This window comes from Halichoeres trimaculatus, unplaced genomic scaffold (assembly GCF_033239565.1).
Source record: "Halichoeres trimaculatus isolate MK-OKI-2021-1 unplaced genomic scaffold, fHalTri1.1 fHalTri1_scaffold_3, whole genome shotgun sequence".
In the NCBI taxonomy this organism is placed as follows: domain Eukaryota; kingdom Metazoa; phylum Chordata; class Actinopteri; order Labriformes; family Labridae; genus Halichoeres; species Halichoeres trimaculatus.
Window position 1 is genome coordinate 17,284,314 of NW_027437181.1, and position 26,710 is coordinate 17,311,023.

The 26,710-nt window shown below is 40.2% G+C and overlaps 1 protein-coding gene across 2 annotated transcripts in view; it reads left to right on the plus strand.

Annotated features, from left to right (window-relative positions):
- Positions 1-1,612: 1,612 nt before the first annotated feature.
- syt7b (synaptotagmin VIIb) overlaps positions 1,613-26,710 on the plus strand; it is a 112,877-nt gene continuing 87,779 nt past the window's right edge. The window contains exon 1 of one of the 2 annotated variants that reach the window (XM_074666435.1): positions 1,613-2,114. In XM_074666435.1, coding sequence (XP_074522536.1) covers positions 2,066-2,114 — 49 coding nt within the window. In that variant the 5' untranslated portion in view covers positions 1,613-2,065. The remainder of the gene's footprint in view (positions 2,115-26,710) is intronic. The other variant, XM_074666437.1, reaches the window with a different exon arrangement.

Sequence of the window (26,710 nt, forward strand, 5' to 3'; positions counted from 1 at the left end):
TGTATTGTTTGAGTTCAGAGAAGTCTCTGTGACAGAGTAATAAATATTCATGACAAAGATTGAGTGAGTGAAGAGGAGGGTGTGCTAGTGAGGAGGAGAGCTGATGCAGTGAGAAATTTGGAATAGGAAAAGATGTTTTTGTTTATTGTCTCATACAGAAAGGGAAAGCATAATTATTCAGGTATGAATATACTGTCTGTGTAATTGATCATTTCCCACCCTTGCCATAAAGCAGCACCAGAAAGGCTGCATGTGGACTATCTGCTTTGAACAGAGGCACAGAAATCACACAAGATGTCAGAGGTGCTATCACAGAAAGGGCATCAGACAGAAATGTGAGTGACAGAACAAAGAAGCAAGGGCATTACTGAGAGTCAATAAAGCAGAGCACTGAACTGGTACTGAGCTGCAACATACAGCTAGAGAAGATAAGGATGATGCAAATTGAAAACTGGTTTCTCGTCAGAATGCCATCCTGATGGTCTTGGAGTCTGGTTTCAAAAAGTATGAAAGTTGTACCATTAATCAAAGGCTTTAGTGCAAGGCTTGATACGTTTTGATAATCTGGATATAGTGGGAGAACATGGCTGTGCTGAAGATTTAAGCTTGTTTCTTATTTTAAATCTTCTACAACAGGTTGTATTAGTCGAACTTAAACTCACAGCTTAAAATCAGCACTATATGTGACACTCAAATCTTGCACCTGTAAATCCTAAGCAAAAACTCCTCTAAATTTCTCTTCATCTGAAAAAGTGAGAAACATTAACATACAACGGATTTTGCTCATGGTTGAATAAATCGGATTCAGTTTCTCTGCAACAGCAGTGTAGGAGGGGTTTGATGTATCTGAATTTCTTCTTATTTTGACCCTGTTCTATCCTTTATTTTTCACAGACCATAGTAATTTATAGGAGGAATGATCTGTACCTTCAGCATTGAGCTGGTTGCTGCTGGATGATACACAACACTAGAGGCCGCCAGTGAGCCATGTTCTGCCAGTGACTTTAGGCGAACGTGAATGGTGAGTAAATGTGCCTCTTTATCGACTGTACAGGCCTGCTGGCTGTAATGGCATGATGGTTAAAATGAAAGCTCACAGGCTTTTCATGACACTTTCACTTATCAAAAGCTTCGTGGAGGTAAACACCTGAGCCAGACACTCCAACTTGGGCTGGTTGTGCGTAAAAGGTGCGCAGACGAGGTGTGCTCACTGATCCTACTGATAAACGATTCCCTTTGTTAAATATCAAATGAGAGTTTATCAGAATTGATATCAATATTACTGAACGTAGAGTGGTTCACAAAACCACAATCGTCTTGTTCTACATTCACCTGGTCTCCTTCCATCTCTCAGAGTAGCGGTAGGCTTCTGTGCTTAACTGTGGACACAAACAGAACTAGCTGTCTGTCGTAATTAGCACTATGATCAGTAAGGGTGTCCACTGCAAACCTGTGTATTTTATGGTCACGTGCATTTGCGTTTGGGGCTATTATGGACGAAATTGCTTTATGTAAACAGTTGTATTGCATTTGAATTTCCTAATTCTTACTGTCAGGTTTCACTGTGAGCCTCACATCAATAGGTGGTTTCGATGTACGAGTGTGCGTAAAATGTTGCTTGAAGACAGGAACCTCTGCTGAAACGGTCAGCAGCGCTGAGGGCGCGCGGATCCTTCGCCGCCTCAGCTGAGTAGACGACCTCCTACCGACTTATTTCACGTCACCCCGCCCGTCTGCCTGCCGTTGCCTCCCTGAACCTCTCCTCCGACCATCCCCTTTGAGCGCCTCTGGGCTGAAAAAGAAAACACAGACTGAGAGAGACAGAAGGTGAAAGTGGGAGAGTCAAAAATCCACGCAGACTCCCAGCATCACCTAGACTATACCTGCTCCAGCACAACGAGGGGAGGAGGACGCACAAGTGCAGGCGCGTCCATGCGTGCCAGCCGAGCAAGACAATAAGCGGGTAAAGGACCACAGATCCAAAATTGGAATAAGAGTTTATCTGGAGAACTCTTTGAAAGAAGGTACAGCTGTACTTCAAGACTAAGACAGCCTAAATGAGTGTATGCTGAGAGGAGTCATGCATCTCAACAGAGAAGAAGATAACAGCAAAGGTGAGCGAAAGATTTCAGCGGCCATCAGTGGATACATTTTAATCCAGAGTGTGTATGTGTGTGCGTGTGTGTGTATAGTTCAAAGCTCTCGCGTTGGTTTCCAGATGCCCTTGAGTTTGCCATGTTGATGTCAAGTAATGAAACTGGGAGGTCATTCCAGCAAGCTGATGGTGCCCGCTGTGCTGCTGCTGTTGTTGCCTGTCTGCCTTACACCAAAACGCGCAGAAAAGCCTCGCGCGGCGGCGAAGTGGGCTGTTGCATACACCCCTGTCTGAGAGACAGTCACTTGGGCACTTGTTGTGCACAATGTGGTCGCTTTTTGCACGAAGTAACTGGGGCATACATGCACAAGGTCATCCGTCCTCGGTCATACCGATGAGCAGCCCGCCGTGTTTGTGTAGCTCAGAGGTGCGTGTTTGTATTGTCTGTGATTGAGTCGCCACTGATGTGTGTGTGTGTTTGTGTATATGTGTGTGTATGTCCTCCGCTGTGGTCGGAGGGGAGAATTGGAGAGCAGACGGTGTGTAATGACACGAACCTTCCATCAGGACAAGTAATGATGATTCCCCAACCAGAGCCACGCGGGGTATTTTTACTCCCCATCTCTGAGCTGAGGTCGAGGTCACCAACACCTGATGCTGAGCAAGATTTGCATCTGACTGTCTGAAACCATGACGCAGCGTGTCTCGTTTTCAGTTTTTAAACAGGACTTGTTTTTTATTCACCACACCCACATAGAGTGAGTTAAGCTCGATGTTAATGATCCGTGAGCGGCGTGGTCACCGTCTGCAGTGTTTGTAACAGTTAACTTGAAACAGATGCACAGTTTGTTGCATGCAGCTGTCAAAACTCCCCAGGTGATACCAGCAGAGCGGTTCTGGACAAAATTTATATTTTTGGTTAAATAGTCAGACCTCTGACTGAAACTGTAAATCTCCCATTAAACTCTCCCTTTTCCTCTCAGCAGCACACTGATAATGATGTGATATTGCTTGCAAGGGAATACATTTATTTTTTATGTGCAGCTGTCAAGCTTTATGGGCAGCTAACGTCTTTGTTTTTAGCAGCTGTAAAACATGCTGGAGTGGAGTTCCCCATGTGGTGCCCTGCTCAGTGACACTCCTCCTTCACCAAAAATGTCTCTGAACCTCAGCCCCAGATATAATTTCACAAGGGACAAAAGATGAGTCACCATCTGCAACTGGTGATTTCCTGATTACATGACAGGCATGTATGGGTGCTTTTAAGTGTGTGTGTGTGTGTGTGTGTGTGTGTGTGTGTGTGTGTGTGTGTGTGTGTGTGTGTCAGAGTGAGAGACGGAGAGGGTGAGTGTTCATGAATGTGTGAGGGAGGTGTGCAAGTCAAGAAGCATTAGTGAGAAGGTGATACAGCAGCACAGCTCCATACTTCATATTTACAGTTTTTTTTTTTTAAATATTTAGAACTTCAAACACCTCAAAATGTCTTTACTGATAGAATTTGATAAACTACATGGTTAAACAGTGCTTTCTTTGCCAGTGACAAACGGGCAGTCTTCCTGATAAATCCCAATGGGTAAAGCAGCACCAGCGGTCAATCATGAAAATAATTCTGATTGGGAAAAAATGATATTCTGAGATTCAGGAAACCTCTCCAAATAAGCTGATAAACATATTTTAAGTTCAAATCCCAGCTTATCAAAGAAGAAGAAAAACTTAAAGTTGATTCTGATGGGTTGTCCTCTCTGTGGCAGTTGCTAGTTTGACTTCTGGCCACAAGCCTTGGCTGCATCTAATATCCGACTGCTCCCCGTTTCTTCTGCCTCTTCTCAGAAGTCATATCAAACAATAGCAAATTTCCCTCCAAGAAATTTATATTATTCATACATTTATGGGGCGCACACTTGATTTTTGATCCAAACCAGTACCCTGCTGTTTGTAGTATATCCCAGAAGTTGTCAGCATTGGATAATAGTTCTTAACCTTTTCAACTCCACAGACAGCACTGTTAGGAATCACATATTGATAACAATTACTGTGCATTACACAGTTTCTGCACCATCCTGAATAAATCAAACATTGACACTGAAAGAACTGAGGCATTTGGAAAATAAATACTAAACCTTGTTAGGGGTAAAACTTGTAAAAAAAACAAAACCAAAAAAAAAAAACAAGGCATGATAGCTGCAACTTGTACAGCCAACACACTTCCTGTGTGATTTGTACTGGGACTGCATGAGCCAAAGCTATGATTCTCCACCGTCACACAGCCAACACACAGTCAGTCTGGAACAGAATCGATGTCCTTTTATATATGATTTCTTGTAAAAACTACTCCTAAGTCAAATAAAGGCAATGTTGTGTTTAATATGTCATATCTCCATCTCAACCATTTGCTGACCCCAAGAGATAATCTTATTACCACAGTCTAACTTGACTGCCAGTTAATATAATAAAGTAAACATTTCCCATGGCACAAGTTAATCAGTCCCAACAAAATACACAGAAGTGATGAAAAACTCTTAACCATAAATCCTTTAAACCATAAATCTGTAATTCTGACCTACAGCTGTTCTGCAGTGTAACTTTCTCTTTGTGACACATTCAAGATGGCTGAAATTCCCTAATGTTCTTTGAGGCTAAATCCTGTTCCACCACTTTAACCCTCGACTAAAACAGATGGTGTTTGAAGCTTATAGGCTGTCTTCTGTGTCACAATGGATCAGAGCAATAGCTCAGATTCATCACCAAAAAAAATCTGAGCCTAGCCCCTAGCTTTAATTGTCATGTGGCATTACACCGGGTTGTCTAGACAATGCAAAAATACATTTAACACTTTTTCCTGCAGTGACAACCTTTTCAAGATTAATTTTGGCAAAGCATGTGTGAGGAAAGTGTTAGAAAGCTAAGGGTTTGTTTTCCAAGGGAAAAAAAACAGTTTTTATTGGAGCCTGTGTGATTCTGCATGTTGATTAAAATATGAACATTAACCAATTTTAGCTGCTATTCACACTCTTTTGAGGTTTTGATATAGGATCAGCAAGAAGATATCAACCCATGTTGGTGTGATATTCATGGTCAAATGGTTGTTGTGAATATTTTAGCAGCTTTTCCAGCACCTGTTGGCTCATAAAAATCTAGATAAGCTATGGTTTTACATCTCGGAAAATATAGTTCTCATCAATTACACTCTCCATGAATCATACTGCTCGAGCATCACTTAGTTTTACTGTCTAACTGATATAAAAAATGTTGTTTTTTTTGTACACACTTACCTTGTGTGCATCCAGTGCTTTTCTTTTTGCTATTTTTAAAACTGCACCTCACACTGTGTGGAATCGTATAACTCCAGTTTGAGTAAGTGCAAAGTTAGATAACTGGCAAAAGAAATTGTTCCAACGTGAATTAAAAGGAGGAGGAATGTTATTTTGACTGAAGATTATAACTCACCACCAGGCGAGACTGTGAGTAAATGTTAGCTGCTCTAACCCTCTGATAGACTGACAGTTGTTGAAATGTCATTCTGCTCCTATCCAACATGAGCTGGGGTAGGCTCTAGCTTTCTTGTTACACTTGACATGAAAAGCAAGTCAGATGGTAAAAGGATTTCGTCTATCTCTGCAGTAAGCAGCAATTATGTTTAGAAAGTTTTGGTGAGTTTGGTTAAAAGATGGCAAAGTAATTACAAATAAGAAATGCCGTCAGAATGCAAACTCTAGAGCTTTACAGAAAGAATCAGAAAAGACAGAGAAGTTTTGGCAGCTTGTCAATGCTACAAGTTTGTATTCAGTGCTTGTACACAGAGAACAACAGCTTTACATTCCATACTGGGATTTATTTGTAGTGAAGTCAGTGAGTTTGTTTTAAATTTTAATGCCTTAATGCAAGTTCTGGCTCATTTTTACCAATATTGATCAGACTGTCCAGATTGTGCAATTCAAATTCAGCGTTTATGTCTGCAATTTAATGGATGCCAGTGTAGATATCTGTCTAAAACCACAGGCATTCACTTTTTTAATGATGAATGACAGGAGTGGCTGTAACATAGAGTCCTTTATTCTGTTTTCAAGGCTTTTCTCTGGTATTGCTCTGATCGCTCCCAAACAGCCTTGGTGTAAATGTCAGGTGTTTCAGTAGGCCTCCTGGCAGGTTTGCTGAAGACACTCTTTATTAATCCAGCACGTGAACATCCAGAGATAATTGTATAATGTTAGCAGCACTGAGATCCAGAGCAAAATGTTAATTAATGATGTGGTGCAAAACTAATGGGCTGGAATCTTATTATTGGTTTGAGACAAGCTGCAAGAGAGAAGACACACACAGAGTCATAATTAAAGGAATGTGAAACAAAAGTATTCACACTTTAACTCGGAGCCACGCTGCTGGGAAACAAGCCACCCAGATTTATAGACACCAGGGAGGAGACCAAGACGCCATGAAAGGGGAAATATTGCTCTGTTCTACTTAGCTGCACACACATTTACAACCTAGAAGGAGTATGATAGAATATCTCATCAAAATGATGGCTGAATAGAAAAGTTAGACAGGAGGGAGGGGGGCAGAAGAAGACACAATGTGTCACACAAAGAGGGACAGAGACAGGTTTGTGTGCCGCGAGCAGGACCAGACGAATAAATTCTTCAGTATCTCAGAAAACTGTCACATGAATTTTTCTCATGGTGTATGATTTGAATGGGAAGAATCCTCAAAAATAAAACCTTGATTCAGAAGACTTCTACGGATAACAGACAGTAGATATACGGTTGCCCATTATTTGATATTATTCTGCTGCATCTTAATGCACCTTCTTTTTTCTTTTTTTGCAATGACATCTGAGCGCTTTCCCAACCCCATCTTAGCCTACACTCCACACCCTACCCTAATCGCCAACCCTAATTAGATTTTGTCCCAGTTTTTTCCACAAAGAAAGTATGAAAAGTACTGCTTTTTATGTATCTTCAAATCATTAAAAGACTTTTCTCCCAAGGAGAACATGGAATTGAGTAGATGGAGCTCCAGTGCTGCTGAAGGTGGCACCGTGTTGTTGTAGGTGTTTGTCTGGTAGTTGACCCCTCCTCTCTGTGTTTTTTATGGCGTAAATTTGTCAAGCAACAGATCAAACACTTGTCCGTTGAAAATGAGGCCTCCTTCCAGGATTCAGAAGTGTGATCCTGCGGTGTAAACATGCTGGGTCCAGGTCTCTGTTTGTTATAATCTACTCTGATCCCAACCCCTTCATCTTTCTTTCCTGCTCTTACATTCATAATCAGAGTCTGTCAGTCTGTAGTGATAACAACGGATCTTTGATGCAAAAAGATTACAAAGAGAAATGTCTCATCAAACCTTTCAAAAAATGTGTTTGTAGATTATCTGGAAAAATATTCTGCGTTTTAGTTGTGCTGTGTGATTTCATTAGGTGACCAAAACTTGTCATTTTGTCTCTTTGAGACAAGCCAAGGCTGCAACAAACCCCATCCACTGATTGCTGTTTGACTTGATCATAAAGTAAAATATGAAGCCCCTGTGTGAGGTTGGTCTTAGTGCAGTAACACTGCTCTGGTAGACTGATTGACTGAAGACCCTCACGGGAGGAGGCACCCAGTCCACCTGTCTAATCAAGGGAAAACGGTTTCATCAGAAAGACTTTACAAGCTGTCAATCATTGACTGTGCTTTGAAGCAAGCAGCAGGCCACTTTGCCTCCTGTCTCGCTATATTTTTCTGTATATGTCTATCAGTATTTAATTAGTAGGAAAGCAGCGCATGGTTTATGTTTGAATCTGAAACTTGTTTAACTACCTGGGAGTGGGGCCAGATTTTCAATGAGAAGATATTAACACACAGAGAGAAATTCAATTTAGCAACACTGGGAACTGTATTAAGTATTTTTGGATATGGAGATGCAAGTGAAGAACAAGTTTTTATTTGGGTAAATATAACTGACATGGATTTCAGAGTTTTTGGTAGTCCATAAAGTACTGGGCTGGTACAAAAGACTAAGTATGTTTTATGCCATTTTGTTCCATCAAGGAATATAATAAATTTGTGGAAGTTAATGTGTCAAAAAGTCAATTGACATCATTTGCAGGCACTTTAGAGACATTCCCTAACATCAGCTCCACCATATTTTCTTGCTGCTTACAAGGAGCTACAAATTAATCAATACTGCACATACATCAGGGACGTCCAAAGTGTGGCCTGGGGGACAATCATGGCCAGAGGTCTATTTTCATACATCCCTCAGCTTCATCTTAATGTACTCTAAATGGCATAGGAGGACACAGGACTGGATTAATGTTCTAAATGGCGCAGAAAAAGCGATTCATTAAAAAGGGGGTGACTTTAACCTGTTAACTAAATTCTGATGAACAAAATTAAGAAATAATTATGACAAAGCCAGACCATGATCCTGCTCTAAACAAAAAAAAGAAAAAGAAAAAGTAATCTTCATCCCCCATGTTGCACTTCCCCAGTGGAAACCTTTTCATCTGTGATAATAGCATAAATAGTCTAACACTGCCAAGGCACTTTTTTTAAGAATATGCAGTATGGCTGTTTGGCAATAGGCATTTTCACAAAATCATACGTACCCCTTTTTGGAAACTGTAAGGATGCCTCTGACATACATGAGTGGAGCACATTTTTGCTCACATCCTCGTAATGTATGAGCATTTATCTGCATACCTTCCTTAACCCAGATGAATGCATTGCATAATCCAGTGTGTATTATATACTGGCGAGGTCAGGCCAGTCTGTGCTCTTGCATAACTGTTTCAGCAGCAGGTCTATGCTAAAGACAGCTTTATAATTGTTCTCTGCATTTACTCTGCCTTTGTCTCTTCTTTTTCCTGACCCTGCTTGCTGCCTTGTCTCTGCTTTTACTTTGTGCTTCGCAATTATTGATTCATTTCCACACACAGTCAAAAAAAAAAAGAAAACACAAGGCCAGAGATGACGGAGAAGATTTTGGAATCTGGATGAAGTTGCATCAAGAAAGTAGTGTAGCAGTGTAGCAGCAGTGTGGGCTGAAAATGTTACTGGCAGATACAGGGGGCTGGAGCAGAAGAGACAGAAATAGATAATTGGAGACAGAGGCAGAAAGGGAGAGAGGGAGGCAGTCTAGATTTTGAGAGAATATCTGTTATGTCTCTCAGTGGTGAGTGTTTTGAAGAGGAAGAGAAGTAGAAATACACAATGCCTTTAATCAGGGAACTCACTGAGGCAACATTGCTCTGCTCTCCAGACATAGTGCCGAGACAGAAAAGAGGAGAGAGACAGAGCAAAAAGGAGGAAAAGGCTGGATCTGCCATTTTTTGATACAGATTTATGTGAACGGAGATTTGGACAAAGATGCTCTCCAGGCTCTTTTTGTTTGGTGAAATGGTGACAGCAACAAAAAGTACATTGAGAAGCTCTTAAAATGTACTTTTATAGGTACCAACTGAATTTTGTCTGTAGTACCGAGTACCAATTCATGTAAAATGGAATGGAACCATGTGTAGGTACCTAAATGCATCCTTGTGACTGTGAGGGAATGGAAGAGTAGGCAATTTTCCAAATAGACATGAACACAGCATTGCAAGTATATATACTTAGAAATGAATATGTTAAACTGAAAAAAACATTGATATTTTATTATTTAACAAGTTAATATTTATCACCAAATAAACACACTCTAATGTACTGAAAACTGGTACTGTCGAGTACCCATACTGATTGCCAGGTACCAGGGATTGGTACCATATCATTTCAAATGTAAAAGGTACTCATCCATATCCATGTATCATTGACCAGCCCATGTGATCCAAGCTGTTGTGTTAACTTTTTAAATGAAAACCTTGTGTTTCTGCTTCTGATACATTGCAACAAGATACTTTTCATGTGAATGTCTATGTTGCAAGGACAAAATCATTACTGCTCACTTTGATTAGTGGATGAGTTTCTCACTTTTGTGTGCTAATTCTAAACCTTTTACTTTGTTATTGTGGTCGTAACAGTTTCTGACCTTGACTAAATGCATTTGTGTCATACCCTGACCCCTCTTGACCCTGTTTTTCCTATGTAAAGACAATCTGTGGACAAAATTATTTCTCTGATCCTTTCACTATTTTTTGCAAGTACAAATTGTAGGTCAGGCTTCCTCGACTAATTTTCATTCAGCATTCTTTGCCCCTCATCAAAACCCTTTGCTCCATTGTGGAAAATGTAAACAAAGGCTGTTTCAACAGTGTGTACGAATAAAATAAATAAATAACTTTGTGATCAAAGGATCCTTGTTGTTGAAACTGTTGCCAAACAATAAAATTGCAAAGGTATGACCACTGGTGAGAATTTTTGGAATATGAGGCATTTGGGTTTTTATTTGTCGTCTGAGTAGTTTACCAAGCAGATTTTGGTGTATGCAGGTTAAACCGCCCAGGTGAGGAGCAAAGCCAGGAGACTGCATTCAACTGTGATGACATCCAACCCCTATGAAAGATAATCTGACTACCATTTTCAATAAATTCCTTCTGCATGTTCAGAAGGAGCCAGCAAAGACTGCATTTACCTCATTACTTTAAATTTTCATTGCTGAATAGAGAAGGAGGCCCTGGTTGGAAGTCACTAACCACATCGCACTATACCAAACTTACTGTGAAGTTAGCTTTCGTTTGAAAGAGGCGTAAATCATCGTCGAACCAGACAATGGCTGCTAATGGGTTTTTATGATGAAATAAACTTCAGCCTAACTCAAACAACAGTTTGTTTTTTTCTAACAGACATTGCAGAAAATTTTATTGAAGTTAGGGTTTTGGTACAGTCCATCAAAATCAACTCCCCTGTCCAGAGATACTTCAGTTTTGTGGAGACATCACTAGTGAGAGCAAAAAATAAAAAAAAAATAAAAAAAAGGTTAACTTACCTCAGCATTAGGCTTCATGTTGTCGTCTTTGCCACCTGGTCACTCATTGTCCTTTCCTCCTCGCTGAATAACCACTGAGGCTTCTTGGCCTTCTGGTTGACATTGAATGCCCAACTGTCAGTGTGTAACAAAGTTAAACCTGCCCAAAAAGCAATGCAACAAACTAAAAATGGTGATACCTTTATTTTGGTTGATATGTAGGGAAGGGTAGATGGATATTTTGGCACTCCTGTCCCTATCCACAGTGGCCTTGTGTGACTCTGAAATGCTGTCAGGATGAGTAAGGCAGAGGGTTATTTGTGGTTTGTACTCCTGCCCAGAATGGAGGCTTGAGAGCTGTGTCGCATCATGAGTAAGAGAGCAACTTGGCTCTCCACCTTTTATTGAACAGGACACAAAAATTAATTGTTTAAGTGGAAAATAGATGGATGGAAAGGATAAATAACAAAGAATAGGACATAATCCATATACAAGACATGTGCACCCCACCTAGACTGTGAGAAGAGAACAGGATATTATAAGAACAGATATCAGCAGTCTAGCCAGGAACAGATGGTGAGACAGAGCTACGCACAGACGGGATCTTCCTGCCAATACAGAACTGACAGAATATTGTCAGCATGTACATACACAGACAAATACAAACACAGTCTCAGGCTTGTATGAGTCTTGATGAGGGAGCACTAATGATCTCAAAGGCATCACTGCTGTCACTGTCACACCCCAAACCCTTCATCTCCTCTCTGCTCTTTTGTTCTCCTTCCTCTCCTTTACAATTCTGCTTCTGTACCAATTCTCATTTTCTCTCACTAACTCTCGTCTCCAGCTTGTTATTATTGTATCACTTTGTACCATTATAATGGTGCATTTTATTACTGACGAACACGGAAGCCTGACTGATACACTGCACTTTCATTTGATTCACTTTTGGACTTCTGTTCCCAGCAAAATCATTATGTTTGACTGGTAAATTATTCATTACAGGTAGAGAGAGGCAATATAATTAAATAAGCTAATGCAAAGAAGCTCTCAGGGACTATTAAATGTAGCACAAATGTTTAGTTCACAGTTAATTAAGTTTATACTTTGTCTGACGCACATCAGACATCAGAACTGAAGCATCCCCCAGAGGCACGGCAGGCGCCAGCTGGTGTCCAGGTAGCATGAGGACTCCTGGGGGCCTGTTTTACTCACAGGTGTGGATCTTGTAAAGAGAACTGGTGTGTATGCATATGCCTGCTGAGGTCCACTTTGATAGACACACTCACCACACTGTTTGCTCTGGACCTCGTCCAACAAACTCCACTGTTTCCCTCCCTTTTCTTGCAAACTTGCTCAACACTGTGTTGAAGATGAGACTCAGAGACTGTAGAGTCTATTTGTTTTTTTTTTATATATATATAAGAAACAGTTTCAAGAGAAGCAGTCAATGTATGACTGACAAGCATTCACCTGGAATAAAACTTTAACATCAACCTTACCCGCACCTGACCAGATAAATTTATCAGTCACTGTCAAGGTCTGTGTTGTCAGAGTAGCTGTTCTGGGTATCATGACTCATAATGCTGTCTTACATTTTCTCAGGGGCTGGATCTGGGGTGAAATTAAGTTCAGGAAGTTGCAGAAACATATTAAGTGCACTCTTTGTCAGTCTGGGTTCCATTGATGCGAAATGTAAAATTGTTGGTTGAGGACTTCTAATGTCTGATTTTAGACTGCAGCTAAAAGCTAATTTAATGCCAATTGTTTGGACAAACTGATTTATTCTTCTATTTCTTCTCTCCTCACCAGTTTAAAGAATTCAATGTGAAGTATCATGATTTATGGAGATTCAACAATACTGTTGGACTTTGTCTTGCAATAAATTTGAAAAAAAAAAATCAGGATTTCCAATGGTTTAAACTGGAGAAGGACCATCTAGCTTTTTTATCAATGAACCCAAACATTTCAGCACTTGAAATTTTAGATTTGGAAGAATGGGAGATTTCACTTCCAATTCCACTAACAGGTATTACCAGACACTTGCAGAATTTCTTTTCTTTTTTAAGATATTTTTGGGGCTTTTTCATGCCTTTAATGGTATAGTAGAGGACAGTGGATAGAGTAGGAAAGAGGGTGAGAGTGGGGAATGACATGCGTGAAAGAGGCCACGGGCTGGAATCGAACCTGGGCCACCCGCGTGTGGGTGAACCTCATGGTGCGTGTCCTAAACCACTAGGCCATCTGCGCTCCATTTGCAGCATTTCTAAAAGAAGAAATTATGCTTGTAGAAAACATGTCTCTGGTTTCAAATGTGGATTGAGCATATATTTTCTAAAAATCAATTAAAATTTTTCCTTTTCCATAGATGATGTGTTGTCGTGCCTCTGTTTTAAATGATAAAACATTAAAATTAAGATTGAGGGCTCTAATTTCGTGGCGCAGTGCAGGGGGCGCAAGCCTGGCGCAGCCTGGCGCAGCCTGCGCAGTGCTAATTTCATGCGGCGCACCGCCGTGCGCTGCCAATTTGACAATTTGGTAGACCGTCTGCGCAGAGATGGGTGTGACAGCGCGCCAGGGGGAGTTGACAGCGCACCAGGGGGAGGTGTCAGCAGATTCATGTTGGCGCGGTGACAATTTTGTGCCAAAAAAGTGCGCTGAAAGCTCGCCAGCTCCAACCTGGTCTATCCTCGGCGCAAGGCGGAGCGCACCCTCCGCAGCTGTAATTTGGTGACAGGCGCACCATGTGCGCACGTGTCAACAAAGCCTCAGAGGCAGCTTTCCAGAGTGTCAGGCACATTTTAATGCAATAAACAATCACAGTAATCACTTTTTAATATAACCCTCTGAACCAGCATCTACATTTGTATCTATATTAACTGTCCCCTCACATCTGATGTCAGATTAAAGCCGTTTGTCATAATGGAAAGTTAACCTGACGGCAGCTGGAAGTTTGATGCACAATAAACAGCCTTAACATCTGATACTGAGTATATATCTGGCTTCTCACATTTCATTTAATTCAAAGAAAAGAGGGAGAGAAAAGACGAAGAAAAAAAAGAAACAAAATAAATGTTTTTCACTCAGGATTTACCCGTGATTTCCCATATTTCTCTGTTTTAGTCTTTATTTTTAACGTGATCTCAAAAGATGGAGTACATTATTGTGAGGAGGATGAGGTGGAGACACTGGGAGAGTATACAGTATATCAGCAAAGGTTCTGCTATTTGGCGATGACAAACGAGGAGTGCAGGTGGATCAAAAGTATTCTGAATGGATAAGCCAGCTGTGTAACTGTCTCTTAATTTTTACTCCTATTAGTGACAAAGGAACAGATTAAATCTGTCCCGGGAGCTAGCCCACAAGGTGATGCGCTTCGTGTCCTCCGATGTGCCCCGCTGTCTGTTTTCCTGCTGCAGGGACAGCAGCTCTGACTGTCTCCGCTACCAGCACTGTTTCCGCGGTGCTGGTAGTGGAGAGATCAGCCAGACCAATCAGACGCTGCGCCTCAGCCGCAGGCCATTTAAAGGCGAGGAGAGGCGCTCATTTGATTGGTGAAAACAGCGCTCGGCTGTGTTAAACCCACTCACGGCTTTTCTCCTCCCTCTCTGCCATTTGCGCGGAGGGAGGCGTGGACGCGCAGCTCTGCGCTCCTCTGCGACTTGACTGCGCCTCTCTTGGCACTGCAGGAAACTTGCAAAGTGCGCCGGTCACGCCCTGTGCGCACGGCGAAGGCCGGCGCAGGGCAGGTGTGCCTGCACCTGGTCTATGAAATTAGAGCCCTGAATGTCATTTGCAAACCATCAAATGCTGTTTTTATGAAAAATTTTACATATTACCAAATTCTTTGGAATTATGGTTGTAGTAAAAAAATAAATTCCTCTCTTCATCTGAAAGATGTTTATAGTAATAGGTTTTCCAGATTACATCACCAAATTGTTTTCACTCTGTAGAATACTTCAAGCTAGTTGTACTGTGTAAAATAACTCTACCGTTACTTTGGATGGAAGTAACATTTTTGACCTGACCATTCACACTAGTGTCTGATAATTTAAACAGCTTCCCTCTGTCAACCTCCACCTTACAGCTTCACACCTGACTTCTGTATCCCCCGCACTGATGAAAGCAGTGTTGTGGGATGAAGTGGAAGGCCTTGGACAGAGCCCCCAAGGATGATGTCTGTTACAGCCTTCAGCACCTGGTCAGTGCGCGCGCTGATGTGTCCGTCTCAGGGTTACTGGAAGCATCTGAAGATTTGCAGCCGCATTTTTCTCCTCAGGCAGCGAGGGCATAGAGGTGACTCAGCCTCGCTCCTGAAGAACACTCTGAACAGGCTGTTGCAGAGGCAGTGAATTAATTTAAGAAGAGTCTGAACAGGTTGCATTGAAATGCCTCTCTCCTGCCTTTTTTCCCATCTGTCTCTTTGGTTGTGTGTATTTTTCTTCTTGAAAACTCTTTCCTTTTGAAACCCATTTGTTTATTACATACATAACCCCTGAGTTGGTATTTTCTACTAATATGTATTCTTCCTTCCCTGCACTCGTCAGTAGTCTTGTCACTCATGATAGACAGCTCTTAGTGACTGTTGTTTGCATGGCCGACACTGTAAGAGAGATTCATTGATTTATGTGGGTGGAGATAAAGCGGAGGCGAGTGTTTAATGATATTTTAAGTATGCATGATGCATTCTATTTAAGTCTTTTGTCGTTATAAAATGCACATCTTAAGTACCTTTAAAAGCGTGGTCGGACCTGCACAGCCCCCAGTACAAGCCTCACACATTTTCCATCACAACTTAACGCCCACCACATGTACAAGTCCACAGATGAATGTGATTGCCGTATCCTTGTCAGTTATCTATACAGTCTACTTTTCGCAGCGGAATGAGATGGAGAAATATGAGTGTGTTTGTTTACAGGTTAGCATAATGGAGGGTCCCATCTCTGTGTAAATGAGGCTGTTTGCTCATGCATATGCGTGTGTCACTGTTTGCAATGATGTGTGACAATGTCCGCATCCATTTTTGTATCAATGCCAAGCTGATGTTTTCATGCTCCGGCTCTGCTCTCTCCTGTGCCTTTCTCCTTCAGTTTCCTTCCCTCTGCTTTTAATGGATTGTTTTTATTTTCCTTGTATGTCTAAAACCATCACACTTTCAAAAGGATTAAATTATAGTGGTGGATCATGGCCGTGAAAGGAAAGAGAGGGACAGACATCGAGGAGGACAGAGAGCAGTGATGGCACTCCTTTGAGGAATTTAGAAGATGGTACAGGATCTGGCAAAGCTGAGGTAATTTGAAGAGTAATGAAGATAGATTGAAGAGAGTAGGAAGTTAATATGTCTGCATGCATCTAGAGTACAAAAATATTGAAAATAAGCACAGAAGCTGGGCCAGCTGAAACCCTTCATATGAAATAGTTATGCTGACACAAGACAATGGATCTTCATTTCTCATGCTCTGAAGAGGGTTTAGCCCCCGCAACAATTAAGCTTAAATCAAATTTGAATATAAAAATATGAACTGAAACGTGGTCTATAAATCTACAGCTTATGACTTTGCAAGTCTACACTTTGAGCTGAATAGTTCTAGTATGCTAGCACAATGACAGTGTTAATGTGCTGATGATTTGCCCCCAACATGCTATGTTTCAGTGTTCTAGTGAAGCGAAGCAGGTGGTAATATCATTGAATGTATTTATTTTGGCTTTTAGTAGAGTCATGGATGCAGTGAGACTTTATTTTTAGTTTTGGCCATTGGGACAGAGCTATTTCTCAGTCTATTGATCATTATCTTTAAACAATACATCCACTGGAACAGACAACTTTTTTGGGCTTCTGGTGCCAGGGTCATTCAGAGAAGTGATAAAGGATATTTTGTGGCCTGAATGTTCTCTGTGTGCCACGTGCGGCTCTACGCCTTTCGGTGTGCAGCTTTTTGATCCTTTCATTATTGTTATTATGAGTAGTGGTGTACCAATCATTTTGAATATTGATACATTGATGTTGTGATCAGTATTGATCAGTACTCGGGTGATGAGATTGATACTTAAGTTTCAGTTTCTTTTCTCAACATCGCACATGTGCTTATAGCTATCTAGCTAGATAGATGGATGGAACTTTGTCTTTCTCCTGTAAAAACAAAAATTTGTCTTTGTGCCATAGACTGTATAAAACATGGACGTAGTCTCGCCGATGTCACCTTTCTGTTTCTGAAACAGAAAATGAAGCACATTGGCTATAGCAGCCATATTGGTAGTGGCAAAGGCTTTACCTACAGTCATAGGGCGCCGACCGTCACGTGACCCACAGCTGTGCCTCTTGTCTCCACCTCTTGTTTGGGGAGCTTGTGATCTTAATATCCTCTGAACGGCCACATTAGAAAAAATTCACCCCCTGTAAAGTGGGAGCCAGTAGTAAAATTAGCGACTCAGACAGGAGACGTTTTTTGAACCAGGCCATAAATAGGTTAATTTCTGCTTTGAAAATGGCTTTTTTTGGGGTTGGTGTGTATGTGACTTCTGCTACTTCCAGAGCCAGCCTCAAGCGAACACTCCAGAAGCAGCAGATTTTAGCACTTCCGCATTGTCTCATATTCTCAGACCGGAGGTTGCCGCTTGCTTTGTACCAATAAGGGGACAAACTGAAACACACTTACAAACACAATAAATTCGGCTTCAAAATTTGAAAGTGTATTGATTTTCATCTTATGTCCTTTCGTTTATGTGTGAGAGGAAGTGTGTGTGGTGTGGCTCTTTGTAGTACCACGGTAGTTTTTGTGGCTCTTGGTCTCTGACTGGTTTGCCACCCCTGTACTACTGGATTGTTGGCCCCTTTACACAGACCAGAACCTTTTTATTTTATTTTTTTGAAAAAAGCTGTGATAATGTTTTTTTGGCTTTTCTGGATGTATGAATGTGGTTTCTGGTGCTTATCTTGCCACAAGCAGACCCTTAATGAACTACAGTTCCCTGCTTTGGCCTCATATTTTAAGACTAGAGGTTGTCGCTTGGTTTTAAGACATTTGATGAATTTTTTTTTACATCTTTGATTTTCACACGAAAAGGGTTATAACCAGTGCCATCAGGCTATTAAAATAGCTAATCTAATTAATTACAGGATTTGTATAATTAATAAATCTAATTAATCACATTTTAATGCCATGTCTGCTAAAGGTCCCCAAATAAAGAATTTAGACATTACATAACTTAATTGCATGACTAATCAAATGAAGACACGAAGAAGAGAAGATTTGTCGATCAAAATCATGCTTGCAAACTACTGTGGGTGAGAGCATTGCGCTCTTTAGATGAGAGATCAGCATGGATATGAGGAGAAAATGTGAGATGACAGATGACAGAGACATAGATGCTGTAAGTCAGAAAAGTTCTGGCAGCTCACACTTGAACTGGGGATGTGACGTGGTAGTTCAGAGAGAAAGAGCGGCACGATTGTGAGAAAGGACGATGGAGATCATGGAGAGAATCAAAGGATGGAGCGATCAAAAAAAAGTATGTTTTGTCTGTTTTTTGGATAAAAAAATAGAGACATAAAAGAATAGAGTCCGCTCTTCTTAGGTAGTTTTGGCGTTTAAATAGTCATAGAAAACAATGTTGTCAGGATTTTGAAAGATTGTTTAAGATGCTATGAAAATGGTTGCAGCCAATGATTTAATTGTGCGTTATTTTCTATAACTCATTAATTTGAGGTGTAATCAATTAATCTAATCAACATGTTAAAGAGTCAGCCCTAGTTACAACATTCAACTTGAAACAAATACTTTTAGTTGCACTAAAGGGAAAGTCAGATATTTTTCAAATTCTTTAAAATCATCCTCTGGAAAATAAGGAATGTCTTGGCACAATTTCAAAGCAGTTTATCTTGTACTTGTTGGTGCATTTCACCAGAAATGAAAAAGACAACCACATTGCTGCACTAGACAGACAGCAAAAGCCTTAGGAATCATCCTCTGGAAACCATGAGCATCTCAAGGTCATCCATCAAAAAATATGTGAGAAGATATTTTATCCAAGACCAAAATTTCAGACGGGCTGATAAATTTAACATCATTACCAGGCCACAAGCATGCTTCAAAAATGTATGAGAGAATTAGGAGAAAAGGAAGGCTGGAGAGGCAGAGGGAGTCAGATTAATGTGGAGGTAACCGTGAACACAACATCAGAAGTTGTGGTGCTGGTTGGTGTTTTTGCAGGTTGTTTACTTGGTAGGATGGATGGATTGGTTGCTGGAGGTTATAGAGAGAACTAGACAGCTGGGCACAGGCCCAGTCAGTGTTTATTTATAAATAAATGCTTTGAATAATTTAGAGGAACCATCAAGAGACCACGTGGCATATTCCCAGGTTAGATAAACAGGAGATACAAGAACCAAATCCTGAATTTTCAGTGAGCGCTCAGGTTTATCATGTCCTTACACAGGTGCGCCTGAGGATGATGAGCTGCACTGGATCTCAATGAAAAAAAGAAAAAAAATGTCAATATCCCTGACAGAAAGTAGATAGATATTTTAAGATTATCTCAGATAACATCATTATACTTCACTTTCTTACATATCTCCTTTAAAAGTCTGGTGGGGGAAAAAAATCCTTATGTTGTAATCTCTGCACTCATCAATCTCCCCTCTGTGTCTGTGTCTTTGTGTCTCACTATCTCCATATGCCACAGCGTTTGTAGTGTCTGCTCCTAGTGATGGTGCCCTAGATTGCTGTGGCACTGAGGCCCAGAATCATAAAACAATAGTGTGCTGCAGGGATCACAGGAGCACAAATCAGACACTCAGCTGCAGAGATAAATGGCAAAAAATAGCAGAAGGGAAAGAATAGCAACTGTGTGAAAGGCAAAGCGTCTGTGTTTGTCTGTGAGTGGAGCAGAGGTGTGCGTATGTGCTGTATAATATGGTACACAGGGACAAGAGAGGATACAGAGACACTATAGAAGATAAACTGAGAGACTAAAAGGTGGAGAGGCAAAGTGAGCTGGTGTTTGTTGTCTTTGGTTAGTCATCCACAGCTGACAGATGGCTAGAATACACAATTCAGCTCCATTGTGGTGTTACTGTACGAAGATGTTCAACAAGCTAAAAGCACCACCTTACATATTCAAATCGAGGTGCATTAGTAAACAACAGGCAGTGAAACAGCATCTTCTTAAGATAAAAATCAGAGTGAAAGTTGTTCTTTGAAGAGGAATCTCACAAGCTTCAGTATTCCGATTTTTTCCTCCACATTTCAACAAGTTGCAACTTGTTACATCATCTATCCAGATTCACTTGATAAAAGCTTTGATTCCTGGTGTTTAATGTTCATGTTCATTTATTGTATAGTTGTGTTTGAGCATTCAGACTCTGGAGACTTTACCTGAGTTGGATCACAGCATGCCATACATGAATAATGTGTAGTAGTTCAGATCATGTGTGCGGAGTTGAATCTGCTCTTTGCTTTTGAGGGAGGCAAAGGGAGAGAACAACTTACTTGGTTTGGATGCTTGGCTAAGACTTGGTTTGACTTTGATGAGTAGCATGTGGGTGCCAACCAGTTTTCATCCAGAGTTTGAAACATTTTCACTCATGTATAAAAAATGAGCTTAATATATCTAATGAATCTAATGAAATTCAACAATCAAATGAGACAGAAAGGAAGGAATCTTTGCGGAGTGAGTTTTTGTGAGAGATGTGATCAGTTAGTCAACCAGAGGACTTAGTGTTGCAATCTTTGCTTACCAGCAATCACTACAACTAAGACTTATTAAAATGTCTATTACTGTAGGAATGCAATGCTGTTCATATTTTGTATATAAATTGTGGAGCAGCCAGCCTCTGAGCAGCGGCTCTCAATAGTTGCCACCATCATACTCAAATGCTCTACTACCTACATGTAAACAAGCACAGAGTGTGATGTAAGGAGGTGGTATTTTGACCTAGAAAATTAAGATAAAGGATCATGTGGGCTGTGTCTGGGGAATAACCACTCAAGTAGAGCATTGCTAAATAAGCATACATGTGGATGTGAACCTACAAGAGGGACCAGAGGCTGATGGGGATAGCTCAACTAACAGTAGCCACACTTGGCAAACCAATCACCTTTTACCCACAGACCCGTGATCCAGTGTTAAATTGATCATGCTCAGTTTGGACAGTTTTCTGCAGGTTTTCTTACCTTTAGACTGGTGGTAACGCTGAATTTAAGTTTGCGTTTAAATCAGGTTGCTTTAAAACATCTCTAATTGTTCCTTTGTTTTCAGGATACATTCAGTTTAACATGTTAGTTTCATTAAAAACAGTCATAAAAACTAAAAAGAAAAAAGTCATATTCTAAAAGCTTCTCATTGGTAGATGAAGACTCAACTTTGTTGTGTAACTATTTATTGATTGTTTGGTTCATTGTAGATTATGAAAATAAACCTATAAATGCCAAATGTTTGAACCATGGACTGTAAAAAAAAATAAAATAAAATAAACTCATCTTGCTCGGCTCGATGAAAGCTTGCCACAAAAACTGATCCCCCTGGTGACTGGCCGCAGTAATGGTCAAAAATTCGGTCTTCCCAGTCATTCCAGATGGGCTGTGGTAAATACACATTGAAAAAATGTTTCTCACATTTGTATGCTGTGGTGATATGAAGATATTATTGGTCTGCATTGTGTTCAAGTTTTTTTTCTAAAAAAGTTTCGTTTTCAGTAGTTTTTACAGGTTAAAAACAGGGTTTTACAACACATTTCATAATGATTGACAGCTGCCGTTCTTGTGTAGTTTTTCAGTAATAGTAAGATACGTCGAGAGGGAGCGCTGAGAAGAGAGAGACTTTTAAAAGAAAAAAAAAGTCTCACCGGATCACCAAAACAATTGTAAACCATCAAGAAATGTGACGCATCAATTAAAAAAAGTGCACAGACCAAACAAAGAGTCTTCAGTCACAAAACATATCTCAGTACCTTAAATATACGTTCCAAATGAAATTGTTTTTTCTGAAAAATGCAGAAATTTGATAACATCAACGTAAAAACAATTATGTTGTAAAAAATTTTTGCTGGAAAAAAATCATTTAGTGGTACATGAGGCAGTTTTATTCCATTTCACAATCTGTGTAATAAACATTTACTTAGCAAAACTCTAAACTAAAAAATGTTAGTCAGCACAGATGCGTATCAGGGGCTTACTGACCCTACCCAAAGCCAACAGTTAGATCGCTGAGACATTACTAACTTTGAAAGATTGTGCATTCACATGTCATTTCTGCAACCTCTTCTAGGTCATTATTTGTTTTCTCTTCTCTCATTTGGCCCATCTCTGCGTCCCGCTGTCTCTTCTCTTTACTCGCTTTCTCTTTATCTCTCACTATCTCTCCCGGCTCTCTGGTGAGTCACCTTGCATGTCTGAGTAATTATACACACCCACAGGGGTGCACGTCCACAACATTGCAGACATACACAAACTTCAGTACAAGATGCATTTATTCATAGTGATGGAGAAAGTCTTCAAGTAATAAGAGAAATCTCCATGAAAAGCGACACCCTTAAGAGGGTGTTTAAGAGTAATGGTGGTTAGCTATACTTACTTATTCTGAGGGATGGTTGGAGCATTGTAAGAGTATTTATGCTCTAACATGTAACATGATTGAAAGGCTCTTAGGAAACCCTAAATTTAAGAACATTTATGGCCATATGATGCTGGAACCATGTTATTCCAAGTACTATTGAGGTAATTAACATTAACTTACGGGTTTTTGTTCCTCTCATGTAACAGTTCCCAAGTAGAGCCCCCTGCAGGACTTGATCCAGGGGGTTTAGGTGATAAGCTTAAAAAATGATATGGTGAAATTACAAGTTTAATTGCCTGCTGTCTTTAATTTCCATAGTGATAACCAGGCAGCATAACAACAGCTCGTCAAGAGTTGATGTGACAAAACTGTATGTAAGACAACGTATCCACTTTTTTATTTATATAAATGATAATTTGTCTTATTCTGTTACATAACTTTGTACTCAAAAGAGTTAATCATTCTGACTTACTTATGTGGGTTCAATTGGTTAACACAGCACTCTCCAGATGAAATGACAGAACCTGAAAAACTGTTTTGCACTTTCTGACTTTGGTTGTGCAGGATCAATCCTTGAACTTTGTGTTTTGCTTTTTAAAAGACACATCCTTTCATCAGTATATCCAGCCCAGGCATCATGGCAGAGGTTGAGAGGCCTGAGATAAAGTTTATATTGAAGGTAAAAAAAAAAGAAAGGGATTTGGAAAAAGGGATGGGCTTCTATTCATAGATAAGAGATTGAATAGCAGCTTTGAAATTTATGGCCACCATATCACAGAAAAAAGTAACTATAATAATTGTTACATTGCTTGCTTTAGGCAACTTAATGGGTCGACTTCATTTAGTTAACAGCTTCTACACCTACACACATTATGTCTGCCTCAATTAAACAGTAGTTTCAGCACGAAATAGACAACATTTTGCTCATCAGTCTAGTGTTGATATCATTGTTCATAAGCATGCAACTAATCCTGTGCTTAAATCCCCACAAGCACACACTCACACACACTCTCCACACACAGAAAAATATCATACCCCACAGCTTCATGCACTCCATGGTAAGGTGCATTAGGTTACCCTTGTCATGCCCCCTGGGTGTTACAAAGTAGAGCTCAGTGAAGAGAGGTTGACTTCTCTTATGAATTAGATATAACATATTAGAGAGAGCAGTGAATTAATCATGACAAGGTACTCCAGCTCCATTCCAATAATAAAACAGTCCACCTTTAATAATGACTAATTATTTACAGGGTGCTTCAGGGCCAAGATTTAACAGACCCAAATCCTGATGAGCTTGTCAGAATGAAACACTTCTGAGCCTTGTGCCTTCTTATTAAACATGATTCAAATTACTGATTTTTACTTCAAGGCATTGTATTAATAAGCAACCTGACCTTGAAATAAGTTTCCTTTTTACTCACAGCAAGTCACTTTATGAATGGCAGAGTTATAGTATGTTGCAAGGTGTCTTAATATTGTATTATGTATGTTTTGTGTCAGCTTAGTGAGTCTAGAAAGAGCAGCAGTTAAGGAGGCCTGTAAAAGAGCATGTTAAACACTAAGGAATAGCAAACTCCAAAGTTAAAAAAGCAAACAAACAAGAAAGAGTGGGGAAAGTTTAAGTGATTGTCCATCTCTGCTATACCCCAACGGAGACTCACCATCAGTAAGACACATCCAGCATTTTATAATTACACCTCAGCCACAAATGAAGTCATTGTGTCTGAGCCCAACACCTCCAGACGACGAACCAATCACCAGCAGAGACAATCAGGATGCTGTCTGCACAGCAGTGATTCTCGTTTTAGCCCAGCTAAGCACTACCTACGACAGTATTTTCATTTTTACCTTAAGTGAGTCTCTGGCTCTTAAATGTAAAATTTATACACCAGAAAGTCCACACAATAGAGTGAATATTGTAGACTCTTGTTATAGTATGATGGATCAGGGAATGATTTTAGATGCTCTCAGGGGAAATAAAACTGAAGATCTGCAGCTCCAGCTCTTGGAAAACTACATTTCTTGTGTTAAGATATTTAATTCAGATTTTTACAATCATAACATTTATAAATCTGAACTTTTATTTCTTCTGACTAATGCTCACGTTACATTTTAAGATAAGCTTTCCTTAAAGTACTTCATTTTGAAGGCAGACTCATTTGGTCTGCTGATGTGCCGACAGATTTCCAGCTGACCTTGCCCAAACTAGGCCAATCTCAAGTGTTTCATTCACACTGTATCCATCCATTTTTCTCATTCTGTCTTTTTTTGTCACACTTTTACAGCCTATCCAGCTACAGCTCATGGCAGTTTAACATGGGGCAAGATCTGTCCAGGGTTTCTGGCGATTCAGAGTAAACTTTTGCTTGCCACTGTTGTCAAACATTGCTGTGTCTTTGATCATGGTGGATTCATTTTGGTTTCCATTTATATAACAAAAAGACACAGCCCAGATCTGATCTTAATTAACCCGTCTAGAATTAACCTGATTATGATATGAGACCGATTGATTCTGGGCATTTCTACAAGAAGCAACAAGTACTTTCTGAAAGTTCTGCCATAATAGTTTGAGTCTTTGGTGAACAACTCCTTAGGTAATGGACATCATTCACTGATGCCCCAATCCTTGTAAAAGAGTCAGAATCATACCATTCATCTTATTATCACTTCTCAGTACCTGGTTATGAGAGTCAATGCTGGAGTCTACTCGGCCTTAAATTGGGAGGAAAAGCATAAGTTGGGTAACACCTCCGACAGACTCACAGAGCCCATGCTAATAATGAAAATTTGCTCTCAAATTCACAGCTATTATATTGGGAATTTCTGCTGTGTCCAATTAGGTGACATGGTGACGGATCAGCCGGCATTTGAAAGATAAGTGGATACACTCAAATTGGTTGGTTTAGGGAGGTGCAGTTAACACAATACATGGCTTTCATTTGTTTCTTGTAAGCCTCCATGAAACGTTACATCATCCCAAGTTCAAGTCCCGTCTCATACAAATCTGACTAAAAGAAAGTATTTTTGTATAGACGCAGGTAGGATAAAGAAAATTAGGCGGTCTTTGAAGTTAGTATGTGAGTAATTTGGGAATCCATGCTGAAGTGCATGAAGTAGCACTAGTGTAGAGGATATTAGAGAAAACAGAAAACATGAGAGGCTCATGAAAACTGCTCACAGGAAGGACAAAAGACGAACCTCATAATTTGAGGTTACAGTGATAACAGGGCTACTGCTCAGCTCATGATTCTGAACATTACTCATGCTGGGTTGTTTCAATAGGTTTATCTGATCTCCTGTGTTAGACGTTAATGATTCTGAGTGGGAAGCTAATTGAGCTTTAGCACTGTAGCTGAGATGAATGAGGTCTGCATGTGAAGAGTGGAGCATATTCATCTTGTATCGTAACATTTATTAACAGGACAAGACATTGTTTTATCAACTGTAGCTCCAGACTAAAGTCTTTTGTATCAAAAAGTATGAAGAAGACATATTGCTAATGATGGGTTGGACAAATTGCATGCTGTCAGCCTGATTAATCAGAGGTGACCACCCTGGTGACTGATTTCCGTGCACTGTTCAATTAAATTGGTCCTTGGAAATTCAGGCCTTTCTGGACATTAAATGAATATGTATCAGTACTCAAAGATAACACACAGATTGCTTTTTGGAAAGTCAAGGATTTCTTAAGTTTTTTAAAAGGACTGCAATGTAACCAAAGCTAACTTGATGGTTTTGTCTTGAAGCTACCATTACTTAAAGGGAGTGTGAGGATTTTCTGAGCAATCTTGCAAACAACTTACGTCTAGATATATGCCTGACCATAATCCACACTTTGAAAAAATTATCAGCGCCAATAAAGGTTATTTCAAAATGCTACTTAGTAGCTTCTCAATTGGGTCGAGCAGGACCAGATTGATTTATAGCACGTAAGTCTCTTTGACAACATCACGCCGCCTGACGAAGTTTAGTAGTGAGGACAGAAATCTGTGTTTTTCTCTGCCGAAAACAATTCATTGGATTAATTTTGTAGTGATGGTTAACACGGGAGCGTAACAGACAGAAACAGGACAAAAGAACAGAAGACATGTAAACGAGAGAATGATAGCGCACAAGCCAGAGGCTAAAACACAAGCTAAACTGTTTGTGACAATGTTCATTCCAACTCACATGCAGCAGTTATTC